Source organism: Mesocricetus auratus, unplaced genomic scaffold, assembly GCF_017639785.1.
Source record: "Mesocricetus auratus isolate SY011 unplaced genomic scaffold, BCM_Maur_2.0 Super-Scaffold_100004, whole genome shotgun sequence".
In the NCBI taxonomy this organism is placed as follows: Eukaryota; Metazoa; Chordata; class Mammalia; order Rodentia; family Cricetidae; genus Mesocricetus; species Mesocricetus auratus.
The window spans coordinates 45524379-45538690 of record NW_024429189.1 but is presented as its reverse complement, the minus strand read 5'-3'; the positions used below and the strand labels follow the sequence as shown (position 1 = coordinate 45538690).

The window sequence follows — 14312 nt, the reverse complement described above, 5'->3', positions numbered from 1 at the left end:
TAAGAGGCTCATGCAATTTATTGACATTTTCTTACCTTTCTCTTGAAACCATACAACCAGATGATGAAGGAAACTAGGAAAACAGTGGTACCCAAAGTCATAGTTGCCGCGCCCAAGATTAAAGAGCAAGATTTAGTATCAAGAACTAGAGAAACCATCACTACCAAAAGAGATCAAGTTCAAATAACTCAGGAAAAGGTGAATGCAGATATTTGAGATGTGAATAGTTTATCTTCAGCTAATCTCTAGTAAACCATTAACTATTGCATAGTATGAATTATTAATCTGCCCTTTCTTTTTAGATTTATAACTAAAAAGTAAATACGTGACTGAGTACCATTAACTTTTCCTTCACACTTAATATCCACCCACCTATAACACTTGTAATTCATTTTTTAATCACTGTTATTGGCATGAACATTAGCATCTTTGTTTAATTTTTAAAAGCAATGCAGGGAAGCATCTAGAGATTATGTTACTGATAACATTACTAAGTTCTGTTAGTCATTCTATACAAGCACTGCTAAGTGAGTATTTAATGCTGAATGATTTTACCTTTGCATCTTATTAGCAGGGGAATGGAGTGTATGTGTGTGTGTGTGAGAGAGAGGGGGGGTCATATCTTGTGTGTCTGAAGCCCATACAACTTAAACTTTGCTTTTACCATAATAATCAGATGAAAAAGGAAGCTGAAAAAACTGCCTTGTCTACGATAGCAGTTGCTACTGCTAAAGCCAAAGAACAAGAAACGGTTCTGAGATCTAGAGAAGCCATGGCAACTAGACAAGAACACATCCAAGTTACCCATGGAAAGGTGACTGTTATTCCAGTGTGGAGTCCTGATAATCTATTAATCCCAAATCTCATGTGAAGCCCCATTATAACACATTAATACCACACATCAACCTTCTTGTGTAGGAGATACTATTGATCAGATTTATTTTTAAATAATTAAACAATTTAAACTGAAAAGTAATGTATTGTTATGAACATTGCAGCATATTTCTTTTCCAGTCTGTTTTTGCCAGTGTTTTCAACTTTTTATTATTAACATCTAGAAATCCTCCACAAGTTAATGACTGAAATTGCATGTGGGATAATTTTAAGATACTTAATGAACATAAAAAAAACATTGTTGCACACGGGTAATGATGAGTCTTACAGTGTGTGTGTGTGTGTGTGTGTGTGTGTGTGTGTGTGTGTGTTGAGGAGCCTTGAACAATTTATTTCAAGTGCCTATTATTTTCTTCATGTGAAACTTGAACTTTTTTGCTCTGGTAAATATCAGAGGAAAGAAAGAGAAAACTATAGAGCCTGTTTTAGCAGCTTCCACTGAAGCTGTGCAAGATGCGATATTGAGAAATCTGGAGAAAGATATACCCAACAGAAACAGTTTCATATATGCTAAGGTTACCTCATCTATTTGCAACTATACAAATCCTATTAATTAAACTACCTCCCATAACTATAATTCTCTCTAAATGATCTGTTCACCCAAGTTTATTCTCCATTGGGAACTGGCCACTAAAGTTTTCAGTTTTGTTGACATTGTTTGAGTTCTGTATATGTTTCCCTCAGTACATTTCCATCCCAAGATTGTCAATTAATTTTTCTAAGACAAGACTTAAGAGAACATTCAAACTTTTATCCAAGTTTAATATTTAATGGCATGTCTGCCTTCTAAAAGTCTCATAGGCAACACGAGTTTTACCATAAGCCATATTTCAAGAATTATGGTTGATTTTCATTTCTGTCCCCAGTCACAGAAATGTGTCTGTCTTGGTCTTGTTGTTAAATGGAGACCAAGAATAGAGGCTAAGAGGGGAAGGCTGAGAAAATGTCCCTATCTAAGTTATTAGGGACCACTGTAAAGCCTACTGAGCCAGCCACACTGCCAAGGACTACAGAAGCACTGGCCATTAAGCAAGAACATATATATTTGCAAGAAGAGATGAAAGCTAGTGTCCTGGAGGTGAAACTTATTGTTTCACCCCATCATCAGCTTGTATAACTTCTCAGCTACCCTTAGCCTGTGTGCTCCCATCGGTCCACTTAATTGCTTTACTTGTCAACAAAACGTGAGAGATGATTAGATTTGGTCTGAGTCCTCCAGAGGCACAGTTAGCATTTCTAGTTATAAAAGACTATGTTAACATAACACTTTTCTTAAATTAATTCTCAACATTTAACTGGTGTAAATTGGGGTCTGCCAATCCAATTTGTGTTCATGCTTATGTGGGTGCCAAGGATAAAAAGGATATTTAAGTCTACTAAAGAATAAGAACAGCTAACAGCATTCAGTATTCATTTGCAATTGTCCACCAAACAGCGTCTATATCTATATACATATACACCTATATACATATATTAATCCAAGAAAAAGATCTATCCTTCCACAACTTGAATTATACTACCATAAATAAGACTTTGGAACACACTTTTAAAATTAGAGGCAATATTTGTTATCTCAGTTGGGTGATTTTGAGTCAGTTTTCTTACCACTGGAATAAAACTAAAACTTTCTCACATTGCTTCCTATCACAGGCTGCTTGAAAGATACCAGTGAGATAGACTGCAAATTCGATTTCTCCCAACAGAATGATATGTTTGTATTAGTGTTCTCTGTTGAAGATGAGTGTGCAGAAATACCTATAGAGTCAACTAGTTGCCCACGTGTTTATAAAAGAAACTAATAATGAAAACAATTAGCTGACTTGAGCTTCATAGATACATTGTGGCTCCTTCCATAAGGCAATCTGAGGGGAAGATGGTCTTTGCAGTCTTTCAAAGCAGATTAGAGCTTTAGTCTTCTGGGGAGGAAATTCTCACTAAAGTCCATGATCATAAAAGACTCAATCCCATCTTTTAGTAGGCCTTGCTTATGCCTTAAATGTTGTCCAGAGGCTGCTTTTAATGGTATCTAGGTTCTATACTTGATGCACATTTCACATGCACATTTAACCATAGTCATAGCAGAAGCAAAGACTGGAGATTAATAGAAGGGTCAGCCTTGCTTCTAAAGTGCACTGGACGGTCACAGTCACATGACCATTTGGACAGTTGCCGGCGCTGCACAGAACTGAAATATGCATCTTGTCAGCTGCTTCACTTGCTTTATGAGAACGCCTTTGCAAATTGCGTTCTTGTTCATGTTAATCAGATTCATAGGAAGGAGGAAATAATATTTGTCTCTCTCTTTGCTTTAACTCCCAGCAAAGATGAAAGCAAATTGAACTTCAGTGTGAAAGGTTGTTCTCTTGAATCCAAACATGATAAGGCTTTCATTTCAATCACAATGTTTTCCTTCGTGTGCTTTAAGAGAGCTATTTTTCTAATCGATTGAATAAAGCTTATCCCCAGTGAGTCCTGAGTAAATTTGGGTGTTCACTCTCTGACTAGGAGCTTTCATTTTATCTCACATTTGCATGCAGCCATGTCACTCTACAACAATTGATTTTTCTGTGGTGATGATGACAGTATTTGAGTATGCTTTTATCTTTGCTGTTGCCGTGTCAACACCAGAGTAAGTGATTGACAAAATAATAAAAATAATCAATGAAGACAACCTTCTCCCAAGTTCTTATTTCACAGTTGCTAATTGACTGTCTGTCTAGCCTAGGTAAATTGTTTGAAATACTCAAAATACATATTGTGTTGTCCTGTCTTGGGCCTGTGTGATTTACTGTCTCGTATATAGCAGATAGGTATAGTATAGCTAAATAGGACTCTTTGCAATATAATAATGAAATATAAATTCTTGGAAGAGTCAATTTATATTTCTGAGCAATTAACCTTTCCTTATAACATAAATATACTTATCACACCTTTCACCTTTGTCTGTTCTGAGTAACTAGGGGAGCAATCCCAGGAGGATGTCCCTGGAAGGAGATGTCCAAGTGTGACTTTAACATTATTGTCTATTAACTTGGGAAACCTTGTCTCCAGGTGGCTGCTGGGAAAAAGGCAGAAGCTGTGGCCACCGTTGTAGCTGCTGTTGACCAGGCCCGTGTGCGAGAACCCAGAGAGCCTGCACATGTAGAGGAGTCATACACCCAGCAGACCACACTAGAGTATGGCTACAAGGAACACATTTCTACCCCAAAGGTGCCTGAGCAGCCCCAGCGCCCAGCCTCAGAACCCCATGTTGTCCCTAAAGCAGTCAAGCCTGTTGTGATTCAGGCTCCTTCTGAGACTCATGTCAAAACTACTGACCAAATGGGGATGCACATATCATCACAGGTGAGTGTGCTACTGTATTCCACTGTGTGTGGAAGAGCAGACACATGCCGTGGGAAGCTGATGAGCAGCGGTGTCACTGAGTTTCATTTAATGCAGGTCAAGAAAACCACAGATATATCAAGTGAAAGATTGGTCCATGTGGATAAACGCCCCCGCACAGCAAGCCCTCACTTTACTGTTTCAAAAATTACTGTGCCTAAGACAGAACACGGATATGAGGTAAGATGTGGAATATAATGAAGAAATGATTAACTTGCTTATGATGTAGGGCATTTGTGTGTAGTCAATTGGGTCCCTTTTTCATGAGGTACCATTGTTCATGGTGGACTCAGATGCTTGAGCCTTGTCTTCCAAAATGGGTCTCCTAGGGTAAAGTCAATAAAATCTTCCAATCCCTAGGAGACAAAATCCACACAGACTTCTGTCTCTTGTTTCAAGATGGTTCAAACTCAGTTGCTTTGACTAGTATATTTCTTTCTTTCTTGTTTGTTTGTTTGTTTTTTAATAGGGTTTCTTTTTGTAGCCCTGGCTGTCCTGGAACATGTATATTTAATATTCTTGTTAAATATACATGCAGTTAAGTTACTCAAAGTGTCTCACAGCTTATGAGACACTATACTATATAAACTACTATCATTTACAAAATTATTAGAAATGTATTAATTAAGCCAGGTGGTAGTGGCACACACCTTTAATCCCAACACTTGGGAGGCAGAGGCAAGCGGATCTGAATTCAAGGCCAGCCTGGTCTACAGAGTGAGTTCTTATTAGTTCTGCCACATGGGGAAACACATAGCAACCTCAATATTAATTACTAGAGTTTTTATAATAAGAAGTTGCCTTCTCTATCCTCAAAGAATCATTAGCAATGTATAATGCCTGTGTTTGGGGATAATCTAGTTTCTACTGAAACCAAATAACTGCACACACACACTCCAGAAGAGAAACAATAAGGAGCCCGTCAAAACACTTTTCTGAATGTCTGTCTGCTTTTACCTTTTGTGTAGACTTGTGGCTGACACCCTGTTCCAATGCAGACTTCAAATGTAGCATTCATCAGAATTGAGTGAAGATAATTCCTGACTGAGCTCTAGAAGAGCCACAAACCAAGGGCACCTACCTCATGCAACTTTTTTTTTTTAGAAAATCCATGCACATTCAAAATATTTTACTTTTAGACTGTATTTACATCCTTTCCACCTCCCTCTCCCTGATCCAAGTCTGCCCATGCCCTCCCCTCTGAATTTGTGAGCTCTTTTACACATTTATATGTGTGCATATGGCTGTTCATCTTGGGGTGGGGCCTGGTGAAAATATCCCCCATCCATGTCTGTGTCAGTTGGTGTGGTCTTTGCAGATCTTGTGCATATTGTTGAGAGTGGAATCTTGATTTTTGGTAAAGGTGGCACTACCTAGCAGTGGGGAAAGTGAAGTGTACTAAGCAAATGGGCTAAGTCAAACCCATTATTACACCTTTACAAAATGAGGTTGAATGTCCGGTAGTACACTCCTGTAATCCTATTGGGAAGAAGTCCCGAGAGACTCAATCAAAGGCCAACCTGGGCCACATAGTGAAATACTATCTCAAAGCATTCAAAAGAAAAAAGAAAGGAGCTCCTACCTTCCCATTGACACATACAACAAGCCGAAATAAAGAAAAGAAAACTCCCAAAAAGCAGAATTGTAGATGTCTTCTATTGTGGGAACACCAGACCTTGAGCAGAGACCCACTTCCCCTTCTGCCTTGGAAGGCAATGCTTTCCAAGCCCCTTGGGCCGCTGCTGCCACTTGGGCATAGACTGCGATGTCATATTGCATTTGTTGCTGAATGGTGGCGTATTGACCACTCCCGGTAAGCATCTCCACATTTCTCTGGGGCTGTCCGGCCTGTGCATTCCTTTGGGCTGTCTGGCTGCATCTTTCCTGAAACTCACCTCTCCAAATCAAATAATCTCCCCCCCGACAGAGCTGCTCTGCAAAGCTGCTGCCAATCGCCAGGTGTCAAATTAAGAGACGCAAAAGATTCCATTAAGGAAAGTGTAAAGGGGAGCCTGTGCTCGATAATTTAAAGTTGCCTCTTTAAGTTGTTTTATATCCTTAAAATTTAAAGGGTTATGATGCCGAATGACCTGTCCAGAATTGTTCGGATCTGTAACTTCCATTACTGGGGCCACCACCGGGCAGCATTGGACCCCTCCTCTGGGTCTTCCCTCCAGGTCTGAGAAGGACTGGGTTATCTCATAGGAGGAGTCCCTTTTTTCAGAGTATGGGGAAGGGTTTCTCTCCCTGTCCTGTCTTTCCTTAATTAGAATCTTTTTTAGTTCTTTTTTAAGGGCCGCGATCTCAGCAAGTAACCGTTCCTTTTCAGACTGTGACGAGTCTGAGTCTGAGCTACTTCCATTTTCTAGGTCTGATAGAGAAGGATATAACCGATTCTGACCGGAGTCCTTTTTGGGTCACGCCCGGAGATGTCTACCCGTTTTTTTGTTGTTACTAAGAGACTCCTCCTCATCCTCACTAACAATGGAGCCTCTAGTTTCAGTCACGGTCTCTTCATCATCACTCTCTGCCCCTGAACTCAAGGAGGCTTGAGTCTCAGTCTCTTGTAACTCTAAAAAAGCCTCTTTTGTGTCCTGAACTACCTGGCGGTGACGAACCTTATCTGTCAAAAGTGCTTCCCTCACTAATCTCCATAAGGAGAATGTCGTAGGGGGCAAGGACTCAGATCCCTCTTTTTGTAAAAGTCTATGAAGATCACGGCGAACCTCCTCCCAATCTGGAATATTTAAGCTTCCCCCAGTAATGAACCATGGACTGGCTCGTTCGATCGATTTTAGAAAGCCTTCTAGGGTTTAGACTTGACTGCAATCCCATGTTCTTTAAGTAACTTTTTTAGTTGATACTGCAATGATTCTAGCTTCCCGGAACTATTCCCCATAGTTTCTTAACCCTCGCTTTCACGATCTCAGTGGGACCTCCAATTGTCCAAACGTCTGCTGCGCGGCCTGTGTCCAAAAACGTGCGGAGGGTGTCGGGGATTGAAAACACAGAGACTCGTTCAATGATATAAAGAAATAAACAGGCTCCAAAAAGGTTCACAAAAAAACTTCCTAAGAAAAGCTCCCACCAGAGAAGCTTCTGCTCTCTCCTCTACCCTGGCTGGTTCTGCTCTGACACCAGAGGTGAATGTGTGTGGGTTTTTGAAGGTGCGGTTAGTCTTTGGACAAGGTCGAGGTCAGGGCGGTTTCCGTGGGAAGGCCTTTCCCAGGAACTTATTGTATCGTTTTTAGTAAACATGTTTTTACTAAACATTGTCTTACAGCTGCCTACTCCCAGGCAGAAGGGGAAGTGGCCAGGAACTTATTGTATCGTTTTTAGTAAACATGTTTTTACTAAACATTGTCTTACAGCTGCCTACTCCCAGGCAGAAGGGGAAGTGGGTCTCTGCTCAAGGTCTGGTGTTCCCACATTCTATAGAATCATACAGTAGAATGTGTTGCTGATCTCATAATAGAAAAGGAGTTTTCATGGTGTCAGAGCTAAGCCAACACTCTACAGCCAGTCCAGTCTCCAGTCCTACCTTGACTCTTCAGGACTGGTACTGTATCAGAAATATCCACTCACCCCTACCTGTGGAATTTACTTTACACTCTGGAAAAGAAGGAGATAGGTATTGTACATCTGGCTCTGGCTAATGCCCAAAGGGGAGCTGGCCATGGATAGAAGATGCTATTAATTTATGTACACCTTGGGCTTATCACTCCACATATGGTGTCAACCTTCAGTTCCTTTCAGGTCTGGGTCCCAGGTGACATTTTAAACAGAAACAAAAGGTTGTAAGTCTGGTCAATTAGGCAGATGGGACATTTACAATTCATGCAAGTTTCTAAAGGGGCAATTTAAAGTTTTCTAGCTAACTAGAAATAACCAGTAGCTTTATAAGTTGGTTGATCTCTGCCTTTTCATTAACTGTAAGAGAAATAATGAAAGTATTTAGTCACACACATAGAAAGTCTTTTGGTCAAACAGACTAAAGCCAGCCATGGTGCACATGTCTGTAATGCCAGCACTCGGGGGCAGATAGAACGAGGTCGACACTGGGATACCAGTCCTGAGCATTTCCGAATGACTTGTATGACAGCCCAGTCATGTCATCTCATTGCTCTTCCATCCAGGCATCAATAGCTGGAAGTGCTATTGCCACATTACAAAAAGAGTTGTCTACCACATCTTCTACTCAGAAGATCACCAAATCGGTGAAGGCACCCACCATGAAGCCTGGAGAGATGAGAGTAAGGGCAGAGCCCACTCCTTCCACACAGTTCCCCTTTGCTGACATGCCGGCGCCAGATACTTACAAGAGTCAGGCTGGCATTGAGGTGAAGAAGGAAGTTGGAGTGAGCATTAGCGGCAGCACTGTTCGTGAGGAACACTTCCAAGTACTGCATGGGCGCGAAGCCAAGGTGGGTCACAGGCTGGCCAGGAGAGTGCTCCTCCCCCTTTCCCATGCACATGCTGCACTTTATCAAGCATGTTATGGAAGGGAGGTGGTTTTTGCAGAAACAATTCTATTGTTTGGTGTGTACTGATGATTCAGGAATTTTCCCTTCACTCCGGGGCTGTTTTGTAACCTCCTCTCTCAAAACTGTAGGTAACAGAAACAGCGCGAGTGCCTGCACCTGCTGAAGTCCCTGTTACTCCACCTACCTTAGTCTCGGTGAGTACACCTGTTGACACATTAGCCTCTTTGCCTGTGTTCAAACCCCTTCGATGTGTGCTAGCGAAGACCAATTCCTCATACTTCCAGGAAAGTGCCATAGTGCGTTTACAAGCTCTGACTTTCACCAGGTACCCTATTTGGCCTGGAGAGGGGACTTCCACTCAGCAACCATCAATTATTCTTACTGTTTTTAATGATCCTGATATATGTACAGCATTACTTCAGAAACTGTGGAGATATAAAGAGCAACAGGACTCCTTTGGAGCTTTTGACTTGCCACTAGTGGGAATGCATAAAAGCAGTTAATAAAACAGAAGATTCTCAGCACCCTATGGGCAGAGCATGGCAGATCAGCTCCAGTTAGGGGTCCCATGCAAAAGCTTTGTCGACTGATGGTATTTACTGCTGAGCTTAAGGCTTCTCTAGAATTTAAATGTGAGAATAACAAAAACTTCCTGGTTGTATGTTATTAATGTAATTCCACTACAGAGATTGGGACATGCTTGGCACTGATTTCAAATTGGAAATATTCCAATTTTCAAGTCTGTGTTAATAGTTCTGGAGTCCTCGTCAAGAGTAATTTATGCCAATTAAGAATGCTCAAGCTCCGACCACGTATGTGATCTAATTTAAAGAGGTGATTAATAAACGTATGCACAGTAGTAGTTCCATTTTCTTCTCTTTTCAGGGCTTAAAAAATGTGACTGTCATAGAAGGTGAATCTGTCACCTTGGAGTGCCACATCTCTGGATACCCGTCTCCCAAAGTGACATGGTACAGAGAAGACTACCAAATCGAAAGTTCCATTGATTTCCAGATAACCTTCCAGAATGGACTTGCTCGTCTCATGATCCGCGAAGCCTTTGCAGAAGACAGTGGACGGTTTACCTGCAGTGCCATGAACGAGGCCGGTACCGTCAGCACTTCCTGCTATCTAGCTGTGCAAGGTTGGTGGCTTCCCTTCTTGATCCTAATGTCCGTCAGTCCTTCTGTGTCACCTCTTTCAGCCACCACACCCTTCAGTAGCAGTTTCTGCACACAGCAGAGTTCTTCATGTGTGGAAATTGCAAAATAGATGGCAGGGTCCCCTAAATCGACACTCACTGCAGTCCCTAGTGGAGCAGGCTAGAGGATCATGTCATTGCCACCTTTTGTCTTCTAGTGTCAGAAGAGTTTGACAAGGAAACAACTCTGACTGAGAAATTTGCCACAGAAGAGAGCCGGTAAGCCATTCTTTCACCAGTTTAGCTGCTGTTTTCATGTGACTTGACACTCCTTTCCTGTAGGTATTGGTCCAGTGCTACCCAGCAGTAACAGGAATGGCATTCTCTTCACAGCTTCGTAGAGTCACGAGACGTGGTCATGACTGACACCAGCATCACAGAGGAGCAGGTCGGGCCTGGAGAACCTGCTGCGCCTTTCTTTGTTACAAAGCCAGTGGTCCAGAAGCTGGTGGAAGGTGGGAGTGTTGTGTTTGAATGCCAGATCGGTGGCAACCCAAAGCCCCATGTCTACTGGAAAAAGTCTGGTGTTCCTCTCACCACTGGATACAGGTACTCTGATGGCTGATAATAGCATTCTCTATGGAGTGATATGTAGATATATAGCTGTATGGACATTCTAAAGAGTATGCAGATATTTGGTTACCCTAAAGAGAAGTAGAGCTTGCCTTCCCCATTAATGCCTGAATGCAGATCCATTCGTAAGGAAACCTTATTATGTATTCTGAGGTGTTTTTATATTCCCACAGTTTGGAGGGTTGTTTTTTTTTTGGTACAAGAGATTGACAGAAGGTCTAGACAAGCACTGTACCATGTAATTATATTCCCATCCTTCCATATAAAATTTTCTTGAGAAATAAGGCTTTGTAAGAAGAGGTGATGGAAGACATTTTTTACAATTCCAGCTTAATTTACTGATAATGTTACAAAAACTCTTACACACCCAATCCCAGAAAATATTTGAGAGGGCTTTCAGTAAATACATTCTATAATTCAGTTGTCAGACAATAAAAAATAGGATTTGTAATGGAAAAATCCAGTTACACATGAAAGCCTGAATTAATAAATGTTTGCAATTGAATGAAAGGACAATGTAAACACATAGATGTTATTTCTTATGAATTGGATTTGCAATGTACCAGGGTCTTCATAATTAGGTATTTAGACTTTATAGTTTTGATTATTCATTTACCTTTAAATAACTAACAAAGAGAAAATACCTATTGTTTATATGGTCATATCACTTGCTAGCATAAGCGCTGAAGGCAAGTACTTCCCTATATGGCATTGAATTCTGTTACCTGTTTTGTTTTGTGTGTTCCCTATGTTGCCCAGACAGGTCTGAACTTCTGGGATCAAGCAAACCTATATACTATAGCCTCCCATGATTTTGAGACTGTCAGCGCCTGCTACTATGCCTATCTGAATAATATTTGAGATAAAAACTTTAAATTGTTTGTCCTTCATTATATATCACATGTATTTTTCTCAGTTTTCAACAAATTTATTGTCACTTCTTGGTAGAACTTATGTGCAGGTCGTTAGTCACTGAATTATGTATCGTAGAGCCATTTACAAGTTAGTTTAGCTCTTTTACTCTAAGGAAGATGGCTTATGGCTGATATTTCCATTCATTATTTCCATGAAGATATAAAGTCAGTTATAACAAGCAAACTGGTGAATGCAGACTGGTAATTTCTATGACGTTTGCTGATGATGCTGGAGAATACACTATTGTCATCCGCAATAAGCATGGAGAGACTTCGGCTTCTGCCTCCTTACTTGAGGAAGGTAAGGACAGTCCTGGGTTGTTCCTGTGCAGTAGGAACTGAAAGCAGGGAGAGAGACTTTGTGTGTGCAGAAAAGACATATTGCAGCTTCCTAGTTCTCTGGCAGGCAGATGAATTATTGACAGCCAAGAGCAAACGAGGAAGAGACCTCTGGGGAAATCCCAAAGGACTGAATGCTGCTATCAGAGTCTGTAAAACAAGAGATTCACTTGTTAATGGGCATTTGGTTTTGAGATAAAATCTAATAAACTTTATGGAACAGTTTTTGATAATAAAAACTTAGAAAACCTGGCTTTGGTTAATTTAGCCTAGATATAGTTTGCCTGACTGAATAGTGGTAGGAATGCTTCTGATAAGAGCGCTGAAAATTGACTGTATTCTTGTCTCTCAGCTGATTACGAGGCACTGGTGAAGTCCCAGCAAGAAATGCTTTACCAGACACAAATGAGTACATTTATTCAAGAACCCAAAGTGGGGGAAATAGCGCCTGGATTTGCATATTCTGATTATGAGAAAGAGTATGAAAAGGAACAGGCCTTAATTAGGAAGAAAATGGCCAAAGACACTGTGATGGTCAGAACTTTTGTAGAAGACCAAGTGAGTATAACAATAATGACTAACTAAACCAGTTCATAAATCACATTTCTCTCCCATAACTTCCCATTTTTGATATAGTCATCTTTAGCCATTTGTAGGTCAAACTCAATGCTAACAAAATTTCCTTGATCTTCATGACATGTTACCCTTGATGTACATGTGAAAAATAATGACTTTCGAAATAGGGATTGCACATTCAAAAACACACAGGTATTAACATAACCAAGTCCATAATGCCAAGCTCTCTATCTCTGTGACAAATACCTACAAATAACCCATACTTCTGGGAATACAATTTTACATAACATGCCACAGCATTCACTGACAAAGATGCCACCTATGTAGATTAAAATTAAACCAAATATAGAAACCTTCTAGATTGTTCTCACAGTTAAAAATACCAGTATGTCTTTAATACTTAAACTAATATGTATCCTTAAAGAACTTCTATCTGTGAGGATGTAACTTTTTAACAAGCTGTCATCTTTTTACTACATAGGAATTTCATATTTCTTCCTTTGAAGAGAGGCTTATTAAAGAAATTGAATACAGAATTATAAAGACTACATTGGAAGAACTTCTTGAGGAAGACGGTGAAGAAAAGATGACCATTGACATTTCTGAATCTGAAGCTATTGAATCAGGATTTGATATAAGATTAAAAAATTATAGAATTCTTGAAGGGATGGGTGTCACTTTTCATTGCAAGATGTCTGGATATCCATTACCCAAGGTAAAATAAAAATATTTGTGGAAATATGCCTCCACCCTGTGGTAAAGACACAAATAGGCTATACTGTGACTGTTTAACCCTAATTCACCCACACATATTTGATGTTCTCTGCAGATCGTGTGGTATAAAGATGGCAAGCGCATCCGACATGGGGAGAGATATCAAATGGACTTTCTGCAGGATGGCAGAGCCAGCCTGCGCATTCCTGTTGTCCTCCCAGAAGACGAGGGCATCTATACTGCATTTGCCAGCAATATGAAAGGAAATGCAATTTGCTCAGGGAAGTTGTATGTGGAGCCTGCTGCACCATTCAGCGCTCCAACTTACATGCCGACACCAGAAGCAGTTAGCAGAATCAGGTGAGACTTCTATTTGGAATTGAGTGGTGTTTAAATTGTTTTACAACACCAAATATCCCAGTAGCAAATTACTACCATAAGAAAAGTGAGGGCTGAAATAGTACAGAAGCCAATCACTGGTGATTTGATAAACAAATAAGTTTTATCTGTATAGCAAACTGTTTTTCTATATATCTAAGATAACAAGTGCCCATTTATTTGCTTAATGCGAGGTCTTAATGAATGATACCCTTGATTTATATAGCAGCCCTGCAATGGAGTGGGTATTATTGCTGTTTTAGTAATGGGAACACCAAGATACCAGGAGGCTGTGAAAATCAATTTAGTTCATCCGGCCCGATAGTCACATTATAAATGAAAGCCAGTCTGAATGCCAAATTAGTGTAGGGTTTTGCATTGTTTTGTTAGCAAATCTAATTTCTGCATTTTTCTTCCTCTTAGATAAAAATATATTTTTTCTCTACGTTTATTTATTTGGTTTAACCAATGGATAGTTATTAACATAGTTTAGTAATTGAACCAGGAAAATATAATGACTACCTTTCTTTTTCTTCATCATAATGCGACTGCATCTCAATTGTGACTGCAAACTCATGAATATGAAAATTTGTCATTTTTGTTGTTGTTGATTTGGCAGCATAGTCTCTGTCACATACTGTTTGATTACTTCTCCCAGTGAAAACAAATGCATTTGTACTTAAATGCATCTTTATTCAGAACTTGGTGGCATCGAATATTGTTATTGTAGTGGCATTAGTTGTACATAGTATGCTTTCACTCTGTTAGTCTTCTGATGGATTCTAACAAGAACATACCTTGGATTCAGATATAGTCAACAGATAATAGTATTAAATAGTTAAAGGACTAAAATAC

At 40.1% G+C, this 14312-nt stretch overlaps 1 protein-coding gene across 19 annotated transcripts in view; it reads left to right on the top strand.

The window, feature by feature from the left end:
• Ttn (titin) overlaps window positions 1-14312 on the top strand; it is a 273546-nt gene that overhangs the window by 17121 nt on the left and 242113 nt on the right. For 16 of the 19 annotated variants that reach the window (XM_040745671.1, XM_040745666.1, XM_040745670.1 and 13 more), the window contains 13 exons: window positions 61-198; window positions 677-814; window positions 3946-4239; window positions 4336-4458; window positions 8415-8702; window positions 8891-8956; window positions 9648-9906; window positions 10122-10182; window positions 10297-10512; window positions 11609-11751; window positions 12142-12347; window positions 12847-13080; window positions 13195-13439. In XM_040745671.1, the coding sequence (XP_040601605.1) occupies window positions 61-198; window positions 677-814; window positions 3946-4239; window positions 4336-4458; window positions 8415-8702; window positions 8891-8956; window positions 9648-9906; window positions 10122-10182; window positions 10297-10512; window positions 11609-11751; window positions 12142-12347; window positions 12847-13080; window positions 13195-13439 (2411 nt within the window). The remainder of the gene's footprint in view (window positions 1-60; window positions 199-676; window positions 815-3945; window positions 4240-4335; window positions 4459-8414; window positions 8703-8890; window positions 8957-9647; window positions 9907-10121; window positions 10183-10296; window positions 10513-11608; window positions 11752-12141; window positions 12348-12846; window positions 13081-13194; window positions 13440-14312) is intronic. The other 3 variants (XM_040745669.1, XM_040745667.1, XM_040745672.1) reach the window with 3 other exon arrangements.